Raw genomic sequence first — 25,848 nt, 5'->3', positions numbered from 1 at the left:
TAAAAAAAAAAAGAAAAATGTGATAATGAGCTACATCTCTGTGTTGGAAGAGTAAACTGGATTTGACCGATTTTTGCGTTATCTGATAATGAAGTTCCATAATTCATCTTATATGAAATATGAGCCTAAGAGGCCTGGGTCTGCTCCTGAAAACATCTGATCTCCTTTTGAATTCGGACTCTTCAGGACAATCCTGGGGTGGTAAGCTGCATGGACAACCAACCCCACGGCCTACAGACAGGCCAGAGTGTTGTCTTCAGAGAGGTCAACGGCATGGTGGAGGTCAACGGCACCGCACGACCAGTTTCAGGTATCATTTTACATTGACGATCATAAATGCAGTATATTTGATGTTTTTACTGTAAATGCATTATTGTCACAGATGTAAACAACATTTAACATATGGTTGTGGTAAGAGTTATATAAAGTTAAAACAATGAGCTGTTTTCATAACATACTGGGTCTAATACTTTAGAACTGTTTCAAGAGCAGATTTGGTGAGATAACGTATAAAGTAACATCACAGTGCATTGCATTAATCTCTAATCTAATGCATTCTGTCTGTCTGTCTGTCTGTCTGTCTGTCTGTCTGTCTGTGGTTGTGTGTTGGATATTAGTCCTTTCCCCTCACAGCTTTGGAATAGGAGACACATCCCATCTACAACCGTATGCACATGGAGGTTTCTTTGTTCTGGTGAAAACCCCAAAGACATACAGATTTGTAAGTTCACTAGTTGTCATATCCACCAGAAAGATCACAGTTGAACAAAAAAAAAAGATATATACCATTACAAATAAACACTTGTTATGTCTGTGTCCCTGCATTCATCCACTTGTGTATTTCAGGAGACGATGGAGAGGCAGTTGTGTGATCCTCAGGTCCTGACTCCAGACTTCAGTAAACCAGAGGTGAGAGTTTAAAGCTGCATCACACAGCAAGATTAACAAAGTTCTACAGCAAAGTCAGCTCACTTTTCCAAGGCACACCAGCATAAAGCCTAAACTATGCAGCCATAACCTGCTCCAGAGCAGGCCTAACCAATAATAGAGCCATCCTACCCTCCGGATCCATACTAATGGCCAAAAACACTGCCTTCACATTATGTTTACAAGTAAAGGAGCACATGCACAGACCAGTAGAATCTCTTTGTTAGTATACGGTTCCTAAATTGTGTGCTTATTCTTTTCTTTTTTTTAACAGTGAATGTTAGTTTCAGTGACGTCAGATATCTCATTGATAGTCTTATTTAATATGTGATTCTTACTTATGTTTAACCAAGCAGTTTCCTCACAGTCCTTTATGTTTTTCAATCTACCCATCAGGCCCCACTACAGATCCATGCAGCCATGTGTGCCCTGGACACCTTTCAGGAGCAGCACAGTAGACTTCCCAACATTGGGTAAACAAAATGCTCTCTGCTTTTCACAGTCTAGAGCTGCTGCTTTACTTGATGTACTCAAACAGTCCCTGAGCATAACATAAGTCCCTAAGGCTTTGGATTTCAGTGTGTGTGAAGTTGTTGACACATTCAGTTGTGAGCCGTTTTAATTTTACGCCTTCAGGTGTTTAGGAGATGCTGAGGTTTTACTGAAGCTAACCGAGGAAGTGAATGAAACTCTCAGGAACAAAGTGAGTGCTTTTCTTTCTTTCTTTTTCTTTGTGTCCGTCATGCTTTGGTATTCTTGAACCTGCTGAGATAAACGTATATCCTCTTTGACAGACCGTTGCATGCACATCCCTCTTTTTTTTTTGTTCCAGGCTTCTTTGAATACTGAGTTGGTGCGCTGTCTGTCAAGAACAGCGAGGGGAACTCTTCCTCCGTTAGCAGCAGCTGTAGGAGGTCTAGCCAGCCAGGAAGTTCTTAAGGCCATCACAGGGAAGTTTGCGCCACTGCAGCAATGGGTAGGTTACTCAATGTGATGACTGTGAAAATGGGGCTTATTGGTAGTTCAATAAGTCAATCTTGCAACGCAGCAATAGAAACCATTAATGTTTATAGGTTTCACAAAATGTAGTTCTGGGTCTTTGCATTTTTTCTTTTTTAAATGTTCCCTCATCTGTTAATGTAATCTCCTTCTCTGTTTATCCTGTGTTTAGTTTTATCTTGATGCCATCGAGGTAGTCAGGCCGCTTCAGTCTGTGTCTGCGGAGGAGTTTTTCCCAAGGGGTGATCGGTACGATGGATTACGAGCTTGCATCGGGGAATCGATGTGTCTAGAACTTCACAAGCTCAGGGTCTTCATGGTAAGGATTGTGCAGTACATACAAGGCCCCTCTTTTACATGTCATTATAAGTGAACCCTACAATGTCTTCTCTTGCAGGTGGGCTGTGGGGCCATAGGCTGTGAAATGCTGAAAAACTTCGCCCTGCTTGGAGTGGGATTGGCCAACAACTCAGGAGAGGTGGGTGTTTCCTCTCTTCTGTTTGACTGCATTTCTTTATGTCTTTAAATATATTAGCGTGACAATATGCATTTGGTGAAATGTTCTCTGTCAACTCTCAGGTGTGCATCACAGACCCAGACCTTATAGAAAAGTCCAACCTCAATCGGCAGTTTCTCTTCAGACCACATCACATACAGGTGAACCTTTGAATGCAATATTTACTCACTCACTCACTTTACTTGCTGCAATGTGTGAAATGGTGTCTTCTGCTATGCAGCTGTAATATGTAGGAAAATATCGATTTATACTGAAAGGTACTCGTACGGAAGCACTCGAGTTACTGTCGGTTAATAAGCAACTTGAGCTGAATGAACCACACAGACATTCACACACTTCTTCTTCCCGCGTCTCAGAAACCGAAGAGCACCACAGCAGCAGAGGCCACTCAAGATATCAACCCAGACCTGCAGGTGGATGCTCACCTCAACAAGGTGTGTCCTGCTACTGAGAGCATCTACAATGACTCCTTCTACTCCCGCCTGAACCTAGTGGTCACCGCGCTGGACACCGTGGAGGCTCGGAGATATGTAGACAGGTCGGTGCAGATATACAAAGTGACACAATGAATACTCTATAAACCATTCGGTTGATTTCAGGACGCTCCACACCAAGAAGGATAACGGTAACTATAAATATATCTGATTTGGCCAACAACTGATATTTTGTTTCCGCATGCATTTCTTTTTCAGCCGCTGTTTATCCAATCAGAGACCTCTCCTGGACTCTGGCACCATGGGAACTAAAGGACACACAGAAATCATTGTGCCAAATTTGACAGAGTCCTACAATAGCCATGTGAGTATGTGTTCGTTTGTGTGTGACTATCATTGTGTGTCCAATACCAGACCTGCTTCATATACGCAGACCTCTGTGCACACAAGCGTTTGAGCTCCGTTTCAGAAATAACCTCTGTCCATACTAACACGTATCACATGGCCACTTACTGTACGTACACTGGGCATACACATGCCGGTGTAAACAGGAAGCAGATTGTTGTTGGTTGCTTAGTTGCAGAAAATACTACAGAGGAAGAACAGCAATAGTGAAAATGTGCTACGTCACTAAGTGTAAAACGTAGCGAAGTTAAAAGTTGTGCATTTTAAAATGAGTGGATGTATCCTTTACAGTAAATATATCCTTTCCTTTGCTTCCCAGAGGGACCCGCCAGAAGAGGAGATCCCGTTCTGCACTCTCAAGTCTTTCCCTTCTGTCATAGAACACACCATTCAATGGGCCAGAGACAAGGTCAGTCTGCAGAAGACCCAACACGTGTTCATTGTTATTATTTGCACTGTCCTAATTTTAAACTTTTTTTTCCCCTTGTTTCTTTTCTAGTTTGAGAATTTGTTTGTCCACAAGCCCTCCATGTACAACTCGTTCTGGCAGACCCACTCCTCGGCTGAAGTGGTGCTACAGGTAAGACTTTGTTTGTCATAAGTGTTGTTCTGACTTAAGTGGCCTTTGTGTTGATCTTGGCCATCAATGTAATGCTTTGTTTAAAAACAACAGTTGTTAAAGGGTGTGTGTGTGTGTGTGTGTGTGTGTGTGTGTGTGTGTGTGTGTAGAAGATGCAGATGGGAGAAAGTCTGGAGGGGTCATTCCAGGTCATAAAACTGCTCAGCAAAAGGCCTACCCAGTGGGAGCAGTGCATTGTTCATGCCCGTCTGAAATTCGAAAAGTATTTCAAGAGAAAGGTAACGAGACTCTTTCTGAAAATACATATTCATTTAATGGATTATTTGTATCTGTGTGTTGGTGCAAGCTCCACAGTGTGACATGCATGTGATAACATGCTGCTGGTTTTGTTTTTATGTAGGCCCTACAACTGTTACACTCTTTCCCCCTGGACACGAGGTTAAAAGATGGAAGTAAGTTTTATACTTGTAAACCTATAATGTTAAACAACAACAGAATACATTGCACTTAAAAAGCAAAGAATATATTGAATTCTTCTTCCCTTCCTTAGGTTTGTTTTGGCAGTCCCCAAAAAGACCTCCAGCACCTTTTAATTTTGACTTGAAAGACTCTTTGTGAGTACGCTCTTATGTTACAGTTTAAGCCTTTCTTATATTGTGTGTTACATATCTAAGCTTTCCAAACCCTTCGCTTTCCCCATCAGGCACTTCACTTTCATCGTCAGCACTGCACGACTCTTCGCAGGGATTTATAACATCCCTTACTCAGAAAGGGTAGGTCACACACACACACACACACACACACACACACACACACACACACACACACACACACACACACACACACACACACACACACACACACACACACACACACTAATGAACTTTAACTTTAAAGGATATCTCTGAAGAGGAGGTGACCAGGATTCTCTCAGAAGTCAACATTCCCGAGTACAGGCCCTCAGAGAAAGTAAGCTTGTCCATTAATCCGGTCCTTGAGTTCTATCAGAGTGTAAAGAAAATCCTAATCTTGTTGATTGTTGTTCTGTCCCTTCCAGTGTATAGAGACCGATGAGACGGCAAAGAAGCCCGATTCATTGAAGCTGCCGCTAAGCAGTGAAGAGGAGAGGGAGGCCATCGCACAGCTGGAGCAGGCCATCGCTACTGACGGTGTCACAGCAGGTTAACAGAAAAACACAACAACTTTGAATCTGAAACGTGGCGTGGTATTCAATTCTATCCATTACACCAGTGTGAAGAGGCTGCTTCTAATACATAGTGATAATGTCTGTGCTTAGAGAGGCTACAGGTGAGTCCACTGCAGTTTGAAAAGGATGATGACCGCAACGGCCATGTGGACTTTGTCACATCAGCATCTGCTCTCAGAGCCAGGATGTACTCCATCGAGCCAGCGGACAGACTCAAGACCAAACGAATCGCTGGCAAGATCATCCCCGCTATCGCCACGGCAACAGCGGCTGTGGCTGGACTGGTGAGAAACTGTGTGTGTGTGTGTGTGTGTCCGTGCCCTTGAGGGGGATGGTTCTTTCGGGTTGTGCCAGACCGGGCCTCAGAGGTCAAGGTCCGGCCACAAGACGTTCGCTGGCTCCCGGTTTCTCAGTTGTCTGACGAAGCCATGATACTCGACTCTTGTGGTGAAGAAGGACCTGAGCCGGAAGGCAAAGGTTTACCTTCCAACCCTTTTTCTTATGGCCGTGAGCGTTAGATAGTGACTGAAAATATGTCTGCGGATGCAAGCAGCTGAAATGAGTTTCGTCTGTAGAGTGCCTCACCCTTAGAAATACTGTAGGGTTAGGAGCTCAGACATCAGAGTAGAGCGGCTGCTCCTTCACATCAAAAGCAGCCAGTTGAGGTGGTTAAGGCATCTGATCAGGATGCCGCACTTCCTTTGGAGGTTTTCCGGACAATTCCCACTGGTAGGAGACCCTGGGGTAGACCCAGAACACGCTGGGTTATAGAGAGAGAGATTATATATCTCATCTGGCTTGGGAACACGTCGGGATCCCCCAGGGGGACCTCTGCACTACCATGGATGGATGGATGGATGGACGGACGGACGGACAGTATCGGGATGTCAATTAAATTGCTGAAATTAATTTTATTGTTCAATATCAATAATATAAGAATCATTTTTCGTTGTTGTTTTTGATGTGTTCAGGTGGCCCTCGAGTTGATCAAGGTGGTTGGAGGCTACGAATTTGAGTCTTTCAAAAACTGCTTCTTTAACTTGGCCATCCCTGTAGTGGTGCTCACTGAGCCTGCCCCTCTTAAGCAGTTACTCATCAGGTAAAGGCATATGCACAATTTCTCAATATCACTGTCTCTCGCCTTTATTATTTTCCCTGGCATGATGGCATCGCTGTTTTGACCCCACGCTCTGAAAATATCTATTGCACTTATGACCAAAGTTAACTCGCAGCAGCAAAATGTCAGCTCTAGGATCGCAACAAATGCAGGATCTTGAGCCATATTTAATTATCACAATGCAACGTAGTGACAGCTGTATGCTTTCTTTCCCAGGGACAACATTTACTTCTCCATTTGGGACTGTTGGACTATCTTTGGCCATGAGGACTTCACTCTCTCTGACTTCATGAATGCAGTCAGGGTGAGATACCATTTACTTGTATTCTACGCTGATGTGTTAGCCATTCAGATGCATATCATCATATTTCCCCTGATTTCTGTTATTATACTTCTGCAGTTTCTGTCTCTTTTGTTGTTGATGTGTTGTTTTATTTCAGGAAAAGTATGGAATTGAACCCACTATGGTCGTCCATGGTGTGAAGATGCTCTATGTGCCTGTGATGCCTGGACACTCAAAGAGACTCAAACTAACGTAAGTGTTTCTTGTGTTACTCTATTCTTTGTGACCCCTGAAGACGACTGTGGAAACCCTGTCCAAAAATATGAATCGATACAAAACAGAACTTGTGAAGATTTATAGGAAGTCTGTCTGTCAGTCTCTTGCTCAAAGACACGTCTGCAGGCTGGATGCTTTCGGTCAATGTGTGGCATCAAAAGAAGCTCATTCTCATATCTGCACCACCCTGTGGACTCGAGTGTCTGTGTCAGATGCACTTAACCTAGCCTCTGACTCTCTTCAGGATGCAGAAGCTGATCAAGCCATCAGTGGACCGCCGCTACGTTGACCTCACCGTGTCATTCGCTCCAGAGGCAGACGAAGACGATGACCTCCCCGGTCCTCCTGTCAGGTACTTCTTCAGCCGCAATGGAGAGACGCCCTGACACCTTCCTAGATGTCGTCTTCGAACCTCTCGTGTCCTTACTTCCCTTCTTTCATGTAAATTCTTGTACCCCAATAACCTGGGCCATGGCCAAGAGCTTTCCTTCAGGATGTTCTCTGACCAGGGCAAAGCTCCTGGCCCCAACACCAGCCCCCCTGTACGTAATGGAGCAAGAAAATGCCAGTCCGGGTCCCAGTTTTTCTTGCCCCAGATCTAGCCAACACAAGGCTGCTTGAGTAGCACTTAACTGTACCTGTGTACATATTTTCTCTGTTCTGTTTTCTACTCTGGTGAAATGCACAGCTCCGCCTGTGTCGATGCCTTAATTGATTAATGACCTTTTTTCTGTTTGTGGCAGTGAGTCTGACTAAAAACTATGTTTACAGAAACCTGCATACTCCCCATTAGTCTCATTTCTGATTTAAGTCTGTTAGGCCCTAAAGGGGGGGTGGTGGTAGAACTGTTGGGGCAGTGAAGTGGATTTGGTAGGAATCACATCTTCTTCCTCAGTCCTCTCATTGGCTTTGAAATTTCGGCCAACCACAGAATTTGACAGGACGTTGGTCATCTCCCTTTATACAAACGGGTCAATTCAATATTTTTTTGTACAATTTACAGGTGTGAAAGGTCATTGGACAATAGCAAAACCACCAAAGATACTGATTATCATTGTGTCTGCAAATGGTTGTTCTCTTTTATGATCACTTTGACTGCCTCATAAAAACACATTCATATCACAGGGGATGGGAATTACCTAAACATTATAGAGCAGCACACACTGGTGGCATGCTTCATCACAGGTTGCTGCACGTCCGTTCTTTGGGATATGTCACTGTCTTATTGACGAGCGCCAACGCTTCAGAGAAGCAGTTTTGTTACATTGCTCCCCAGTCAGTTGACATGCATCAAATAACGCAGCAGATGTGCGTTGCACCTAACTTAATGGGTAAAACCACCCACTAGATGTAGCTGCTCGTCTAACCTATCATGTTAAATACTTAGGTAATGACATCATTTAACACGTTTGGGTAAACAATATGATCTTCATTAGTAAAAAAAAATGAGTTAAACACACAGAAAAATCATTTTTCTTTTTTTTGACTGACATGAAACATCTGTCCCACCATCCGGGATCACACTCCTACAGTTTTAAATACCTTTTTTTCTTTTTTTTACAAAATCTGTGCTGTTTATTTGTTGCAGTTGTTTATGGATGTGTGTCCATGACATGTATTTATTTACCTGTTTCTCATTTTTGTCACTTTGTTTTGTGTCAATCTGAGCCTGTGTTGATGAGCTCTGTGGAGTCATGGTGCACTGGTTAATTGTGAATCAAAAATAGACACGAGTCACAAAGTGTATAAGAAGTAAACAAGTAAAAAAACGTATTTTTAGTTCCAGTTGAATGTTGAGAAAGGGGTATTGGCAACAAAGTCAGTTTATTGGAATCATTTAAAAATAGTTTTTGTTTTTGAGGTTGAGATCCACCTGAAGAAAGTTCACCAAGAGGTTATCGTCTGTGTCAATTAAGACTTAAGTCACATGAAATGCTTCCTTGACCACGTTTATTTTTCTCCCCATAACCAGAGGAGGTGAATTTTGCTTTGCACGGAAAATGTCAGATCATATTGACGACACTTCTTGTGCAGTGAATGTCATAAGTGTAAACAAAACAGTGTTAACATGTGACAATGATGTATGGTTCCTGTGACAGACAACTCAACCAATGGTCCAATAAAATGTAAGATTTCAGGATGTCCTCAAGACTAAAGCTGCTCCTTGTCTTTTTTTTAAATGCATCGCCGCAGGGCTTAAACGATGAGTCGTTTATAGAAAGATAATTGCTAAATCATGTCATTTTTGTGAAAGAATTGTGAAAAAAGGCCAAAAACATTCTCACAAGAGGATTTGCAGCTTTTCTTTATAATGCGTCATTGTAAAGTCATTTTTGGATTTGGGCCTTTTTGTGGATTGAAACAAGACATTTACACACATCACCTTACGGCTCTGGGAAGGTATGATGGGCAGATTTTGACATTTCATATGAGTATACAATTCATAAAAATAAATAAATCGGCACATTTATCAATGAAAATAAGTTGCAGCCACAGGATTTCAAAGTAGAGAGAAAAAAAAGAAATTATTACATTACATAGAATATCATCTTGCATAAAATCTCATGGCAAGTATTGGGATATCGGTAAATAAAATTGAGTACTTTTTACAAATCATTTGTGACACTGGTAGATAGAATTATAAATACATTCAATAGTTAATTTACAGCTGATATGCAATCATATGCATGTATTACTTTGCATTTCATTATTCATTTAATGCTAAAAATATTATTCATCTTCTTGCAAATGGTAGTATTACCATGTATTACAGAACCTTAGGCAGTATGTATGTTATGTATCAAACATTCACATTATATATCGAGGTCCTGCAAGTTCCCCCAGCTGGGTCCCACCTTGACTTTGGCCTTCAGCTTCACGTACAGTTTAACTGCTGACTCCATCTCCCTCTTGACTATCTGAGCAACCTGACAGAAAGAAAGAATTATGTACATATGTGGCCTTTTCCAGAATGTGTTACCCTGTATCTCCACGCTAAGAAACTTCTACGTCTACATTAAAGTAAAATCCCATTCAAAGAAATCAGCCCATTACTGCATGTGTCAGTTGTATTGTTAATTGAATTTTTCAAATCTATGTGATTTATATTATGGCTCTGTTTCTTGTGCTTAAAATGAGACTCCTCGATGTATACAACTGTAACTAACCTGCTTTAAACTACTCTATAAAAATACTTACCAAATGCTACTGATGATTTGACAATCCAAATAATATTTCTCATACCTGTATGAGGTCTTCCTCTGTGGTTTCATAGATGAGCTCGTCATGCAGCTGCAGGACAAAGTAGGCTCCTCTGAGTTGAGACGTCCCAACCCTGCGGTGATTGCCGGCTGTATAACGGACATCGTTAGACGTGATTCATTTACAGCCTGGTCATCTCTTTCTGCATGTTGTGTTCATACAGTATGCGAATAGAAGATGTAAGTCACCTGAGAGAGTGTGCTGGTGAGACAGTGGAGCGGCAGGATATGTTCTTCGTAGTCGTTTCTGGATGTTCACTGTGGCGAGTTTAACAATGTCTGCTGCTGAACCCTGAACAGTCGTGTTCACCGCCTGACGCTCTGCCTGAAAAGACGTTAGAGCAGTTATGGAATCACTCTCATTTTTTACACTGCAAAAGAAGTGTTCTGATGGACGAGCTTGCTTACGTGTCCTTTGATGTGCGAATTGGAGTCAGTGATCCCAGGTAGGTATCTCCTACGGCCCATCAGAGTCTGAACATAGCCGTTCTTTATACAGTTCTTCACAGTTTCTCGAAGAAAAACATTGATCCCTGAAATACAAACGGCACATGAATGCTTAATTTGTCTTCCGAGTACTTAAATAAATGTACATACAATCACAACTTTATCTAAGCAAACAATTCTTACAATTACATTATGAACAACAGCTTTCTACAGCCACAAACTTACATAATGCACACAAACAATAATTAATAATAATGACAATAACAGTGTATACCTTTGTATCTGCCCTTGAAACTCTCTATGTAGCAGGCGGCGTCATTCTCCTCCACTCCCATTTGCTCGCCCAAAGACTTGGCTCCCATCCCATAGATAATGCCGTAGCAAATCTGCAAAGACAACACCAGTGAGAATGCGTGCGTGTCCATGTCACCGTCTCGTTCCTGCTCAGCTGTACCTGTTTCGCCTGTTGCCTGAGGTTGTCATTCACAGACTCCGGGTCAATGCTTTTCCACTCGGCGGCGATGCAGCGAAACACGTCTGTTCCTCCATTCAGCACCTGGCGACGCACACGGTTCATCATTTCTTTTACCTGTTTGTTGATGTTTGTTATACGATGTTTCCTTGTTATTTACTGACCTGCAGAAGGCGTTGATCCTTGGAGAGGTGAGCCAGTACTCTCAACTCCAGCTGAGAATAATCAGCTGCCAATATCATCCCACCTACAGTACAGAAAGACACAGCTGCTAGAACAGTCTGATACAAGGGTACAGGCAGAAAAGGTGACAAAAAAGCAACTAAATCATGACGGTAACCTGAAAAAGGTACAAAGGCATGTCTCATGCTGACGGAGAAGGCCGGGCCTTGTTCTGCACGGGCAGCTGCAGCCGAAATCACCGCTGAACGTCTCTTCTTTCTGTAACGGAACAGCACGAGCATTAGTCGGACAAACGTAGTTAACGTAACACTTACAAGAAAACCCTTTTAATCTAATGCATTCCCACCCACACATGGCATGTACTATCAGCATCCGGCTTGTTTTATTTCACTTTCAAACCCCGTCTAAAACCAACATTCCCTTTATAGCAAAGCGGGACTTTTATTGCTGTGTTATAGGTGTATTATTAGTTCTACTGTATGTGTATATATATATATATATATTTATATATATATATATATATAATATGTATGTAGTCTATCATTAATGTTACTGTGAAAGAGCGTAGAAATAACAAACAAAGGTGTTACGATGCCTCTGATTCACAACTTAACACTGATACTGACATATTAATCTTTTGCATAATGAAAGTACTAACCAGATTTCTGTGGTTTACATGCAGCAGCTAAAAAAAATATTTAAAATTTACAAAAGACGATATTCTAGTATTTAAAATAGCTACACACTTTTTCTAAATCAGCTGGGTGTAAAATGTATCACAAAGAGCTGGTGTGCTCTAATGAGCCATTACACCACGTCTTATGTTACTGAGAAAACACTAGAAGCTCTTAAAGTACTTCCTTAGTGTTCAAACACCACTTTGAGAGCGACCTTCTCATCCATCCGCTGCAGTGAACTCTGATGTGGACCTACCCTCTTTTGGTGGTCATGTGGCTGCTGTCTTGTGAAGGTGGGCTCTCCCCCACCATCGTGGGCATGGAAATCTCAAAGTCTTTGGGGACATTCTGTATGTTGGGCTCAGTGAAGCTCACTCTACCTGACAACAGAATGAACTGGGTCACTGCACGCTTTAGATTTACTTCAAATACAATTGTTTTGCACAATAGTAGGAATTTACCAAATGACGTGTGAGTGAGTGAGTGAGTGAGTGAGTGAGTGAGTGAGTGAGTGAGTGAGTGAGTGAGTGAGTGAGTGAGAGAGAGAGAGAGAGAGCGAGAGACAGACAGACCTGTAGCTGTGTGTGTGTGAGACCTGTAGCTGCGTGTGTGTGTGAGACCTGTAGCTGTGTGTGCGTGTGTGTGTGAGACCTGTAGCTGTGTGTGAGACCTGTAGCTGTGTGTGCGTGTGTGTGTGAGACCTGTAGCTGTGTGTGCGTGTGTGTGTGAGACCTGTAGCTGTGTGTGTGTGTGTGAGACCTGTGTGTGTGGTAGCTGTGTGTGTGTGTTACCTGTAGCTGTGTGTGTCTGGGCCAAGGGGTATATTCTGTCCATGTCCAGTGTGCTGTGGTATTGCTTCTCCCTCTGCAGGGGGAACACCACTTTTGTCAAAGCGTTAGTGATCCGCCTCCACTCCAGAATCACACCTGGCAGTGGGTGCAGGGGGCGAAGCTTCTCCAGAACATCCTGCCAACCACCATTATCTGATGAACACCTCATCTCGCAGATATTATTTTTAAAACAGTGTAACTTAATGTAATGCAAAGTAGTTTCACCTTGGTGGTGCTGAACTGCTTCCCGAGTCGTACTCTGCCGCCACCTCGCCTGGTGTAGCCAAGAGTCTTCTTACTTTTTGATGCACCCACGTCACCGTTTGGAGGAAGGTGCAGCTCTAAAAACAACAGCTACAGTACACGTGAGCACACATACGTTTGGAAAATCGGAAGCTTTGCTACTCTTTGATGTACATTACTGAGTATTTTATCATTTCATTAAAAAAAACACGGCGGAGGATTGAAAGAGGATTGCGTCTGACCTGTGCTACGTCGTCGATGCTGGTGAGGGAGAAGCTGTGTCCGGCCAGGTTGTAAGCCTGAGTCTCCAACGCTGTGAGTTTGGCTTGCATCACATGTTTTTGTCTCTCACACTCTTCGACGCTGAAGCCCACTCCGTTCAACTCCAACAGAGCCAAAGACACCTGGGAGGGCATCTCAATGCTTCTGAATAGGTCTGTCGCGTACATACAGAAACATTACAACAATGGTAAAAAGTTTACAGTTATGGAAATATCGTATGAATGTCTGTTAGCTCTTCATACCAAGCATGCCGTCTTTCTCTAGCAGGCCAGTGAGATGGTTCATGACTGCGAGTACGAGCACGCTCTTGGTCGCTGCCCTGACACGAGGACAGTGGGCATGCGGGTTCCCAAGTCCGTCCAGCAGAGGTAAGTCTGTAGGACAGTAGACAGTCACCATGTTGGGAAGAGTCCTCTGCTCGCCGTCAGGGTCCACCAGCCAGCACGCAACCTGTGGCAGACATTCAAAACAGAGCAACTTTAATAAAATGTCAAAAACAAACTTCATAATGCAGCAAAACAATGATCTGTTGCATGTTCTCTTTTAAAGTCCCTATGAGTAGATTTAGTATGTGATTATAGCACCGTTCAACTTATTCTGATGGCAAAAGTACTTTGGTTCGTGCATTGCTGTCTTCCACAGTGTCACTTTAAATACTCTCACTAAGAGTCATTAAATGAAATCCCACGTAACACTTTGCTCATGATTACCAGGTTGCTCGTTTCTATCTATGTTCTGTATGTGTATGAAAATGACTGATATGATTTCCGTCACCTTGGGATCTTCGCAGTTTCCCTCCAAGCTGATGCCACAGCTCATGACGAGCATCTTGTACACCTCGATGATGTCATACGTGACAACCACGCCTCCACTTTGACCGGCCGGTGGCCTGCTCAGACAGGTCTTCACCTGCCGCAGCCTCTCACTCACTTGCAAATCATCATCCAGTGGAGGAGGGGCCAGACTGGAGCTCAAACCTGAGGGGTAACAGACATGCTGAACTGTCGGGAGTGAGCTTGTGCATACGTGCGTGCGTGCGTGCGTGCGTCTCATACCTTTGCTCTGCTCTTGCTGCAGAGACACGTAGTATGCATCTCTTGCTCCCCAGCAGACAGACAGTCCAATCAACACCATTCCATCACTGTCTCTTACTGGAAAACCATCGGCCCTGTGGAGCTTCTGAGTAGCGGCTGACGCTGCACAGAAAACACACGCACGGATGAGGAGACTGCATACAACACAGACTTTGCCTAAAATGTTTAAAATATGTGACGATGATGCAAAAACACAAATGCGAGAGCGGAGAGTTCTCTGCAGCAAATACTTGATAGATGTCAATGTTTGGGTTAGCGCTTTGGCAACAATTTTACCGTTAGTTCATGTCACTTTGTGTAAATGTTTATCAGTTACTTCTCTTATGTTTCCCTCCTATTTCCTCCTCAGGCTGCTGTCTGTGCTCCCTCTTTTCACAGGCCAAAGCCAGAGTGTACCGCTCCTTTGTTTTCCACTCCTTAATGAAAGTGTCGAAGAGGCGCCTGTCACTTGCAACGTCTATGATGGAGAAGGTCACCGAGTTGCTCGAACAGACTGATGCATCCTGGGACAGCTGAAGAGTGAAGCCTTCATCAGTCACAGGTGATTCAGCATCAGAGGGAAGCTTCGCCCGGGGAGAGGGCGGAGAAGCACGCTCTCGGGCAGGGCTGACATTCTGGTCGGTGTGTAGCAGGAGTTTCGTTTCTGAACTCGAGCGTGGAACAGTCTTTGGTTTTTGTCCCCGCTGGCGTTCGTGGTTGCGATCCGATGTAGGATTAGGCTGTTTAGTGTCAGCAACAGCTTCTGATAGATGATCACCGTGTCCTGGGTGAGGTTTAGGACATTTTGTGATCGCTTGTTTCCGTCGCAGGAGAGTTGAGGGAGTCGACTGGTTGAGTGGCTGAGCGATGAGAGGCGAATGCACAGATGAGGTCGTCAGTTTTACTCTGGGCGTGACAGGTGGTGTTTCCTGAGTTGGAGGAATGAGATCACCGGCAGAGCCTGGTCCCTCCGTTAAATTCTCACCATCATGTCTTGAAGTTTGTTCCTCTCGAGAATCACTCTCAGCGCCAACAGCCTGCGCATTTGACGTTGCCCCTTTTCTCTCCCCCTGTATTGAGGGCTGAGGTGGATCTGGAACTTCTGCTGTATTTGCAGCATTCATGAGTGTATGAGTGGCTGTGTGGCCTGTTGTAGTGTTTTGCCAGGGCTGGTCAGACATACTAGGCCAGCGGTCAAATATCTCTTGCAAACCAGGGCTGCAATAAAAAGAGCTTTCAGGTGCGTTTTGGACTTGTGGGTGTTTTAAATCCACATTATCTGACAATAAAGCATTAATTTCCCCTTTCTTTACTTTCGTCTCTACTTGCTTCCCATTTTCAACCACTTCAATCATCGTTTCCTGTCTCCCGCCTGGTTCTTTGTCATTTTGTGCATTACTGTGCCATTCAATTGTGTGTGTATGGCCTTGATTATTGCTGGCTTTATCTTTGCCATGCTCATTTTGAGTTGCGTTGGTAGTTGTAGTAGTGTGTTCTGGTTCTGACAGCTTTTCCTCAGGCAGAACATTGTCTGCGTTTGGTTGCTGAGCGTTATGAAGACTGGCTTCTTGAGTTCTCTCTGTGTGTTTGAGCAAGCTCTGCCTCTCCAGAAAGTGTTCGCCCACCAGCAGCGAGTCGCCCCACTCTGACAGGTTGAAGGAGGACTCGCCCCATTGGACAGCCTCCTGCTTTTCCGCCTCCTGATTGGCGAGAAGCTCACTGCGTCTTCGCTCCTGGGTCGATGTAAGAGGCTCCTCCTTGTCCGATTGGTCGAGGATCTGGTGTGGGCTCAGACCAGCCAGCAGAGAGCTGTCATACAGGCTGTCGAACAGGAAGCTACTGCTTCTGTTAAAACTCTCGGAGGCGGCCTGATTGGCCTCCTCGTCACCACCTTTATCTTTAACCGCATTATCACCACCTGGACCAGGAAGAATCTGTAACAATGGACGATTCTGGTCACTCGCCTGGTGGCTGGTGTTAAGAATGAGCTCCATCTGACTATCTGTGAGAGAAATATTGAATCTGGGACGTGCATTATCAGGAGCTTCAAGCCTGTCACTTCCCTCATCTTTGTCCTTATTCATCTCCACAGCTGCTTCCACCATTTCCTCCTCTCCTATCTTCTCTGTTTCTACCGATTGACCCGAACCTCCATCATTCCCATCTCTGTGTTGGCATGCTTGTTGAACAATCATTCTCTCTGTCTGAGTGTCCAATTCAAAGCTGTCACCAAAACTCTCTTCTCCTTTTTTAACATCTCCCTCAGCTTCTTCATCTCTCGCGTCTCCTGCATACAGCTCAGGTGATGAAAACGTATCTACCTCTCCACCGTCCATCCTTCTTCGCTTGGCCTCAGGAGAGAATAAGGGGACAGAGGCAGGAGAGGCGATGAAGGGAGAGTCTAACATATCTGCATCTGTCGGTGCAGAAACACCGGGAGGGGTTTCTTGCAAGGGTTCAGGAGCTCGAACTGTTGTAGGCACCCGTCCCGCAGGTGCTGCATTTTGGACTGAAGAAACCACCGAGGGTTTTGAGTGTGATGTCTGTGCAGTCTCTACATTATCTTGTAGGCCTTTGTCAGTTTGTATAGAGTGGAGGACTTTCCTTAAGGCTCTCGAGTGCTTAAGTCTACCTGGATGCACCGGTGAGGCAGCAAGCCGTGTGGCACCATCTCCTTCTGATGCCCTTTGATGAACACTGTGCTGTTCTTCTGCTCGGGATACTGGAGCCCTAAAGCGAGGAGGAGGCATTGGGGAAGGAGAGGGCTGAGGACGTGGCACAGGTAGAAGCAGGGGGCTGGATACGATTTCAGCTAATTCCTGAGTCAGGCTCCTTTCAGGAACAGGACGATTTGCCCGATGACTCTCTGGTCCAATTGAGACGAACCCTTTACTCGTCTCCCCTTCTTCCGTCTCTGCTTTCTTGAGCTCTTCCCCTCCTTGCTTTGACCGTGTCTGCCTTAGTCGTTCTCTTTTTTCATCTGGATCTTCTGTGGCATTTGCCATTAATACTTTTTTATTTGTCTCGCCATTTTTTCTTTCTTTGCTTCTTTCTTTTTGCACTTCATTCCCCGTTTGTCTGGTTTCTGGCTCTGTCCTGTCCAACTCTCTGTGCTCCTCCAGTTTTCTGTTCACTACCGTGTCTTCAGGCTTGGACTTCCCTCGCTCTCTGTTGGCTTCTCCTGTTTTCTCCATTTTCCTTTCAGATATCCCTTTCTCACGTTTCTTTCCTTCCTCACTCTCCTCTCCATGTCTGTCCATATCTCTGCTTCCACTTTTCTTGACCCCGTTTCCTTCCTGGGGATCTTTATTGTTGTCCACCTGTGCTTCATGTGAGCTGAGATTTGAGACAGATGACGTGTCCGAGTCATCGGGGCTGTTTACAGGAAGTGTTGCCGGGTCCCACTCAACTCCTAACCGGGCCAGGTCGTCCCGGAGGAGGAGCCGTGCCTCAGACACGATCTCAACAGCGGCCTCCTGCTCCGTCAGGGCCCGACCACCAGAGACCCAGACGCAGCGGAGGCTCCGTCTCTCGGCTGCCTCCATCTCGCTCTCGTCCACTGCACGCTTAGAGCTGAGGAAGAAAGACAGACAGTGCAACATTGGCTTTACGTCTGGGGTCATGTTTCAGAGAGAATAAAGCTGCTGATGCTACAGTTGCACATACTTTATGCAAGCTTCAAGAGGAGTTTATGATAATATACCTGCTGGTTGGTGTATTTTTGTAGTAGTGTTGTTAGGAGTAATGTCTGCACACTCCAAACCACATATTTATAGGAATAGAAAAGGTTTTTAATATTTGTGTGTATATATATATATATATGATGTGGTATTGTCTCTGTTCTTCCACTCTCTAGCATTTGATTGAGTTTTAATTGTGGACGTCTTTTAATTGTTTATGTATATGAATTTCTTGAAATATGAATTGTTTTCCATTACCGCTGATTTCCAATAACCGAACACAGACATGTGATGCGTGTATAAATACGCTCCTATGTCAGCGGTGTAAGTGCATTCGTTGCATCAGATCGAGATTGGAATAACAACATCAATTTAAAATATTGCATTATGGCACAGTCCTACCTTTCAGCGTCCATGTCTCATGTACCAGTAACACACAGCTGTTGTTATTTAAGTTTTATTATTAATTATTATTATTATTAATCTTCCACGGAAAAGGTTATTCCTTGCCTTGGTGTGAGGTTTTCATAAGTAAGTGTTGGCAGATTTAGTTTCTTTCTTCCTTATCTAAAATTGAATATGTAGTGCTCATACATGTTTTTGGAAGAACTGTAATTAATCAAATCTAGTTAAATAAATAACAGACCGAATGAGAGGGGCGCACTGAATACTTGTTAAAAGAATCTAAACTAAATCAATTCATTGTTGAGCCTTTCTTTATGGCGTATGAGTTGTATTTAGCTGATGCTCACAATGAATGCCAGCATCTGTACCTTTCCTTTCGATAGACTCATTTAAACAAAGAATATATCGAGTGACTTTTTAGTTATGACTTCTTTACTCCATCATAGAAAACAATCTTGTCATGTGTGTGAGCACAAACAAAGTGCTATTTTATGCACAGTCTCAGCTGCCTGTGTCCTGTAAAGTGACCTTAAAATGCAATCTTAATAGTACACACAATCAAACAAACACACACCTACCTCTTAAATGGGACAGCATTCCTCAAGGATTTCTCCACGTCAGCCACAGTAGCCCTGGCTAGTTGAGCGACAGTACAGAGGCCTTGTGCATACAGCGCTCTGGCTCGTGTTGCGTTCAGGAGGGAAACCCTGACGAGGTCGACCAGCTCCCTCTGGACTCCAAAGCTCAGCCGGGTCTGGTACTGGGACAACAGCAGCTCCATGTTGTGCCAGCCCAGACGCTTGCAAAACACTGTTACCATACCTGAAGGGGATGGTGGAGAGGTCAGAGTGTTTCTGTCAGCAGCACAACTGAGCTTAAGACATAGAGGCATTGCATTACTAACGTGTAGCTTTTTGGTTTGTATTTTCTTTGAGTTTCCCTTTGTGTTTGCATTGATCATTGATAATAATAATATACTCAAGACAAAGTCACAATCTGACATACATCCTCTGAGACTGAACAGTAACGTGATGCAAGAAGCATGAGCACTTTACGTAGCTCTGAAGGAAGCATGTAGGTGCAGAAACATCAGCTAATGGAATGAAGTCTGTGCTGTGTATATATATATATATATATCAGTCAGTCTAAAGTGCTCCTGCATCTTGCATCAAGTTACTCCACACTTTACTGCCCTCCGTTTTTAATGGAGAGTCTTATGTAGAATTCAGAGTCGGTGCATTCTACCGTGTAAAATGTCCTGTGTTGAAAAAACCTTCGCCGCAACACTTTAAAGCGTGTACCTGCATATGTAGAAGCAGACTGCTGGAGAGACTGTAACTGCCCACGATTGCAGTTGTATTTGGATGCCAGTGTTCCCAAAGGCACCTCATTCACCAGATCCTGTAGCACAAGGGTGGTGAAAAATCTGCGAGGAGAAAAAACAAGAGAGAGAATGAGGAAAGGAAAAAAAGTCCGATGTGAGTAAACCTTATTTGTTGTTTGACTCTCGGGGGAGAAATCCTTGAGTGGCTTGTGTCCAAAAGGCCACAATGTTGGGAATCAATGTGCATAAAGGAAGAGGACACACTAGCAGGAACATCTGAATAAAAATAATATAATCATGCACAAAAACCATCCATAAAATAAAAGTATAAATAAAATATAATGCTCAATAGCTGGTTATTAAATCCATCCAATACTGAACATTGTAATCTTTATTGATCATGTAAGTGTGCTTTCCCTTGTATACTGGTATATCATACAGAAGTGTGACTATATATAATTAAGTATTAAATTAGGTAATTAGTGTTTGCCAAGCCACATGTTGCATGTTTACAATTCAAATTCTCATATTTGGGATTTCTTCAACTATCAGTGAATTTTTTGTTCCACGAAAGGAAACAACAAATGGACAATATGATATAACGCATCACCGTTTATGAATAGCCATCTGCCTGCGCTGCTTTTCTGTCTTGGCTACGAGTTTGCCACTGACGGATCGTGCGAGGAAACCTTCCTGGACGCCCACCAGCTCCGCTACTCTCTTCATCGAGGATGAGAGCTGTTCCCACAGACAGAAGAACTGATACCAATCTATGGTAGTCCACTCGGCGTACAACGGGGTGATCTGATGGGGATTTGGACATAGAATTTGAAAACATCAAAACATTTGAAGTGGGGTCTTAGTGGTTTAGAGCTACATTAAGATTTAGTTACAATTAGGAATGTATGGGCGAGGATTCAAGGATGATAGGGAGTGAGTAAAGTTGACAAAAACGTTTTAGGAAAATAATAATACAAGATATGTACCAGATACAGAATGTGCAAGTCATTTTCTAGTACAAAGCCCTTCATGGCCCGCTGGAGATCGGCAAATATTCCCAGAGCCTCGGGAGGGGAGAGGGAGGATGATAAGGTGGCTGCACCAAGTTGAGTCGGACAGTAACGCTCCTCTGGGTGTGACATCAGAAAACACAGCAGTTATTGTATTGGCAAAAGTTGGTTAAGCTTATACTCTGGCTTATACACTTCATCATGAAATGATATATGATGTATGACTACAGAAAATAATGCATTATTCTGCAAGACTTGTGTCAGGACACCTTTGTACCAGTGGTTCAATGTGTTGCTAAATGTCTATTCATCGTATGTCATGGTATCAAGAATGCTCATTGAACATGAAAAAGACGGCACGTAGGCAGTACCTTGTCCGTCCTTCTGGATACTGATAAATTCGTTCTCCATCAGCCACTCAACACAGGCCTCAATGGCTCCTTTGTTAGTCTCTTCGTTTGATTCTTTTTTGCCGTCACATTTCACGCTGGCAGCCAGTAGTGAGCACAAAGCATATGACCTCACATCCTGTGGAGTGCTGGCTACACCTCCGACAATGATCTGAAAGTTGGGATGATTCGAACTAGGGTCATAATAACAATGATAGAGGCAAACTAATGTGACTATTCTCTAAGAAAGCATTAATCATGGTCTTTTTACGGCCTTGAAGTTCAATTAGATCCAAGTTCATTTAGACATCAGCCATACCTCTAGGATGGCTCGCAGCATGCTGGTGGTGACGCCCTCTCCCTCTCTTCTCACCAGGCAGCTGCTGATTGGCTGAAGAGCACCCGTAAGGAGACTAATACCTTTCTGACGCTCTGCCTCCTTACACACCAGCACACTCTCACCTGAAAGATAACAGACAAAATGACGTGAGGCGCATGTGCTTTAATTCACTTTTCAACTTATATGTGCCCAATTCTTTTCACTGAAGATTATTGATCACGTTTTGTTTTCTCTCTTCAGGCAACTGGGATAACAACGAACAAGCAATAATAAAAAAAGCTTCCCTTCACACCTAACGTGTCTACTCCTTTTCTCCCTGCTCGTCCAGCCATCTGTTTGTACGTGAGCGGGTCCAACAAGTGTCCATTGAAGGTCGGGGTTCGAATGATGACCCTGCGAGCTGGGAGATTAACCCCCGACGAGAGAGTAGAGGTGGCAGCCAGGACTCTGACCACGCCCTGACGAAAAGCTCCCTCCAACACATCGCGCTCATCAAATGTCAAACCTACAGAGACAAACTTCATCTTATTCATACTGTATACTCAAAAAGAAACATTCAGCCCCGCAGTTTGCTGTGGCTAGCAAGTGTGTTCACCAGCGTGGTGGAAGGCCACCCCCCATGGCACAGTTCGCTGGAGGACGGGGTCTAAACCAGCTGGAGTTCGTCTCAGCTGGGCGACAACATCCACTAGTCCATCCCGATCCAGACACACTGGCTGAGGCTCTGCTTCGCCCTGACGATCTGAAAGGATGAAGACTTTAACACAAACAACCTTCAGAACAGTTGGACTTCACCGCACTATTAAATATAGTAAATGATTTTGTACCCGTGTGTCTTAGGTTGTAGAATTCTCTGGCGATGCTGTCTGCCAGTTTCTCACACCAGTTCTTCGAGGGGCAGAACAGCAACACAGAGCGGCCCTCGCTCACAGTCTCATAGCACAAGCTCACTATGTGGTCATCATCGCCCTTTAGGAATTATCCCATTTATTACACACACAGCACATGATAGTATTACTGGTCTCTTTCGGCGGGCATCATTCATGATGACGTGCACATTGGATGATATCTGAACTACACTCTTGGTTACCTTAATGTGGAATGCAGGAGTGAACTGCCGGACCACCGAGAGGCTCTTGTCGTAGATGTTGCGTCCCACTTTAAGATGCTCCAGCAGGGGTACGGGTCTGTAGTCTGTCTGGTAAAGCTCTGCACCTAACCAGCTAGCCAGGAGGGAGAGGTTAGGCAAGGTGGCGCTCATACCTATGATCTGTACACCCTCAGAGAGAGACCTGCCGAAAGAGACGTACAGATTAACAGCAGAAGAACTTGGATTTTTAAACACTGTAACTGACGCATGTAAATGGACACAAACCCAGTGGTGTTCTGCTTCTGCGCAATGAAGCGGATTTTGGTTAAGAGCAGTTCTAGTAGGTATCCTCTTCCAGAATCTCCAACCATATGCAACTCATCCACCACCACCATACCTAGAAGTACAACAATAACACATACTCATACTCCATACATTTTATACTCAAGAAAAACCACAGTTATCACTGGTATGTTACCTAGTAGACCCAAATTGTCCTCTTCAATGAGTCTATTAATAAGAGAATTGGCTTTTTCTATGGTGCAAACAGCTACATCCAGTGCTTTGAACCCTCCAGCAGCCGAGGTGCTTCCCATATATCCCTCCACACGAACTCCTGCCTCTTCAAAAACGCTCTACAGAGTCACAGATACAAGTCTGTTAGATTGAGATACACATACAGACGGACAACACAATAGCCTAAATGCATGTATTATCTGTCCACCGCTGCCTCACCTGAAGGTAGTGCATCTTCTCTTTGGCCACGGAGACAAACGGCAGAATGAAGAGAGCTTTTCTTTTCGTCTCCAACACACGCTTCAACATCAGTAGCTCTGACACCAGAGTTTTTCCAGCGCTGGTGGGGGCTGAAAAGGGAAGAATATAGAGCTGAAAATGACCCTAACTGTGAATGACACTGTGAATGACTTTGTATCGAGGTTCAGTTTCTTACCAGAGTACACCAGGTTACCTCCCTGCAGCACCTGTCCGACAGTGAGGCATTGAGCCTGCCATTCGAACATGTGAGTCACTCCATGTTTCTTGTAGCGCTCCAGGACAGGTTTTGGTAATCCCCAACTGCATAACAGCAGCTTTTCGGCTTGTCCCGCGGGAGCACACAAGGCAATGCCTATATTAGAAATAAATAAAACTTTACAAGTAGTATTAAATCAAACTAGTGGCAGGAGTCTTGAGCACTGTGACATATTATTCTTTAGTACAGCAAAGAGGATTTTACTTGGGAAAGAGAAATCTTATGTCATCGGGGATACAATCTAATGTCACATATGAATGCAAATGAGTAAATTATACAATCTGGACATACCTGAACAAGAGATACCTTCATGCAATACTTTTTTTTTTTACCTCTCTCTTATTTATTTGTATATTTTGTATATCTCTTTACTTTTAGTTCTAATTTTATATGTTATCTTTGGGCTGTTGGTGGACTAGCAAAGTAAGACTTTCATTGTACGGTAGAACTGTCGGTTTAACTGTGCATGTGACAATAAAATATCTTGAATCTTGAACAAGGTTCAAGGCTTCATACTGAGCAGGCTTAGTGGACAACTGCCCCCATGTCCCCAAAAGAAAGAATTTAGTTGTGTAGGTGTGCCTGTGTCCTGGCTCTTCTTTGTCTGTCGCTGCTTTATTTTTCTAATCTTTTCTATTTTTCTAATTATTTTTTTTAATTTTAAGAACAATTTCAGTTTTGTGCTCATATTTTGTAAATTCCTACATTTCAATTAAAACAAACTACCAAATGTTATTTCTGGCCCCGACTAGTGTTCCAGTGTAGAAGAACTGTGCAGAACACAGAGATTGTGAGGAAAGGGGGACTTAATGGGGGGGGGGGGGGTCCAGAAGCTAACTTTCCCCCATGGGCACAGGAGTCAACAACACAAAGAAACAAGAACAATTGCAGACAATATTAACCTTTTAAAGAAGGTTTAATAAGTGTTTTTCACCTGGCTGAGGTAAAGTGTCACTGAGAGTAGTGAGGTCTAAACCACTGGGGACCGTGAGCACAGAGGCGGACTGATTCTGTAATGACTGCTGGAGTTTGGCCTTCTTCATGGCAGCCGCGAGGTGGGTGGGGCTGAACAAGATGTAGTCCCTGGATACATCCACAGGTGGATCAGCATTCATATTTGACCCACTTTTGTCTTTGCTACGAGGAGAGCTTTTTCTTCTGGATGTAAGCGGTTGCCTACTGAAACACAGTAAGAAAAACATTTTGTTAACAGAAAAGTACAGAGGTAGATAATCGAAGCAAAAGGAAAAACTTGGCAATAATGTGTAAGTTAATACTCACTTGGTGGAGCTGCCTACTTGCTGATCATTTTTTATTTCTTTACAGGATAGCCCATTGATGCAGGCAGAAGCTGGGGGTGGCTGGATGTTCTCTGGGCGCTTCTGAGCATGCTCCGCTTCCTCAGAGTCCTCGCTGAAGAGAAGCCTCTGTGCAAGGTCTTTGCAGTCAGCTCTCCATCCTGGTCTCTTACAATCACCACTATGCCCATGGACTCCCTCCTGGGCGCTGGGGGCTCTGTGGGGTCGTAGGGCTGTGTGCTGAGGTGCTCCGTCAGCCTGTGAGGGGGCAAAGACAGCTGATGATGCTGCCTCTTCCCGTGCATCTCCGTTTACTGTTGTTGGACACAGATTGTTAGCTGCAGGCTTCACAGGGTCGGCAGCATCCAACACCTGCAGCATTTCTTCATCAAAAGCTAATGTGGATTCTCCCGGTGGATTCACTGCCCCTCCATCCTAAAGTGGAGAATAATATCACTTGTGATCTATGTAGAAGAGAATCAGAGATGACAAACAGAGTAGTACTCTCAAGCTGTCACACTCACCATGAGGCTGTTTCTGCTAATGTTTATTTTGCCTGATATGTAATGAGTTTTCTGCACCAGTCTGTCTCCGTCTGGTGTCTCATCAGGAGCCTGGAAACTGCTCAGATAAATGTATATTCACCACAGGTAAGACTGATATTCATTCATAGAAATGTTACACAGATTAGAATATGTCCCTAGGCAACAGGAGTACTCTTCTCCTACTACTTCTAACTAATCCAACATTAGAATTGAGGTGAAACTGTCATTTAAACTTACCTTTTCTTCTTGATCTGGTGCTGACCCATGTAGCTTTTCTTTTTTAGAGGACCCGAGGTGCTCATACTGAAGGAGTTGTACAGTTTTTGACAAACGCGTGAGTAAGTTCATTAACATGACATCAGTTTGACTCTTGACACGAGTTTATATACAATATTTAACAATGTGTATCAAAAGTAAGGAAGCGGTTAAACAAAAACAAGCGTCGCCGAATAATTAATTATTTTGGTTGCTAAGTGTAAACATTTTGGGCAGCGCTGAACAAATGTGAAATCAAAAAGTCCG

General features: G+C 43.8%; 2 protein-coding genes across 4 annotated transcripts in view; one reads left to right on the top strand and one right to left on the bottom strand.

The window, feature by feature from the left end:
• The window catches only part of uba6 (ubiquitin like modifier activating enzyme 6), a 12,306-nt gene extending 3,410 nt beyond the window's left edge, over window positions 1–8,896 (top strand). For both annotated transcript variants that reach the window (XM_029431278.1, XM_029431287.1), the window contains exons 9-32: window positions 187–310; window positions 618–721; window positions 847–909; window positions 1,324–1,400; window positions 1,564–1,630; window positions 1,760–1,903; window positions 2,099–2,245; window positions 2,324–2,404; window positions 2,506–2,583; window positions 2,800–2,981; window positions 3,136–3,241; window positions 3,602–3,691; window positions 3,782–3,862; window positions 4,012–4,140; window positions 4,263–4,314; window positions 4,413–4,476; window positions 4,566–4,635; window positions 4,760–4,831; window positions 4,920–5,043; window positions 5,160–5,353; window positions 6,041–6,168; window positions 6,403–6,490; window positions 6,627–6,721; window positions 6,990–8,896. In XM_029431278.1, the coding sequence (XP_029287138.1) occupies window positions 187–310; window positions 618–721; window positions 847–909; window positions 1,324–1,400; window positions 1,564–1,630; window positions 1,760–1,903; window positions 2,099–2,245; window positions 2,324–2,404; window positions 2,506–2,583; window positions 2,800–2,981; window positions 3,136–3,241; window positions 3,602–3,691; window positions 3,782–3,862; window positions 4,012–4,140; window positions 4,263–4,314; window positions 4,413–4,476; window positions 4,566–4,635; window positions 4,760–4,831; window positions 4,920–5,043; window positions 5,160–5,353; window positions 6,041–6,168; window positions 6,403–6,490; window positions 6,627–6,721; window positions 6,990–7,131 (2,502 nt within the window). In that variant the 3' untranslated portion in view covers window positions 7,132–8,896. The remainder of the gene's footprint in view (window positions 1–186; window positions 311–617; window positions 722–846; window positions 910–1,323; window positions 1,401–1,563; window positions 1,631–1,759; window positions 1,904–2,098; window positions 2,246–2,323; window positions 2,405–2,505; window positions 2,584–2,799; window positions 2,982–3,135; window positions 3,242–3,601; window positions 3,692–3,781; window positions 3,863–4,011; window positions 4,141–4,262; window positions 4,315–4,412; window positions 4,477–4,565; window positions 4,636–4,759; window positions 4,832–4,919; window positions 5,044–5,159; window positions 5,354–6,040; window positions 6,169–6,402; window positions 6,491–6,626; window positions 6,722–6,989) is intronic.
• polq (polymerase (DNA directed), theta) lies at window positions 8,714–25,848 on the bottom strand. 2 transcript variants are annotated; one of them, XM_029431255.1, is made up of 34 exons: window positions 25,564–25,848; window positions 25,306–25,402; window positions 24,765–25,216; window positions 24,418–24,662; window positions 23,403–23,579; window positions 23,186–23,316; window positions 22,929–23,085; window positions 22,736–22,847; window positions 22,451–22,652; window positions 22,188–22,329; window positions 21,956–22,102; window positions 21,653–21,865; window positions 21,340–21,482; window positions 21,003–21,192; window positions 20,608–20,750; window positions 20,232–20,425; window positions 19,599–19,723; window positions 18,876–19,119; window positions 14,550–17,785; window positions 14,195–14,335; window positions 13,914–14,116; window positions 13,382–13,589; window positions 13,100–13,293; window positions 12,840–12,968; window positions 12,576–12,750; window positions 12,041–12,164; window positions 11,265–11,365; window positions 11,089–11,171; window positions 10,907–11,008; window positions 10,727–10,838; window positions 10,414–10,538; window positions 10,195–10,330; window positions 9,989–10,095; window positions 8,714–9,672 (listed from the first exon to the last, which is right to left on the bottom strand). In XM_029431255.1, the coding sequence occupies exons 1-34, from the start codon at window positions 25,626–25,628 to the stop codon at window positions 9,559–9,561; spliced, it is 8,469 nt and encodes a 2,822-aa protein (XP_029287115.1). In that variant the 5' UTR covers window positions 25,629–25,848; the 3' UTR covers window positions 8,714–9,558. The 2 variants fall into 2 exon arrangements, with proteins under 2 accessions (XP_029287115.1, XP_029287125.1); XM_029431265.1 differs by having other exon boundaries at window positions 24,418–24,659.

This window comes from Cottoperca gobio, chromosome 1, assembly GCF_900634415.1.
Source record: "Cottoperca gobio chromosome 1, fCotGob3.1, whole genome shotgun sequence".
In the NCBI taxonomy this organism is placed as follows: Eukaryota; Metazoa; Chordata; class Actinopteri; order Perciformes; family Bovichtidae; genus Cottoperca; species Cottoperca gobio.
Note: the sequence above shows the minus strand (reverse complement) of the source record. Positions and strands in the feature narration are given on the sequence as shown.

Coding starts and splice junctions, on each gene's coding strand:
- polq (XM_029431255.1), bottom strand. CDS start 25,628: ATGAGCACCTCGGGTCCTCTAAAAAAGAAAAGCTACATGGGTCAGCAC. Junction 21,483..21,652: donor AAAAGGAGTAGACACGTTAG/GTGTGAAGGGAA, acceptor GTTATCTTTCAG/GTGAGAGTGTGCTGGTGTGT. Junction 10,096..10,194: donor TCACCAGCACACTCTCTCAG/GTGACTTACATC, acceptor TCCGTTATACAG/CCGGCAATCACCGCAGGGTT.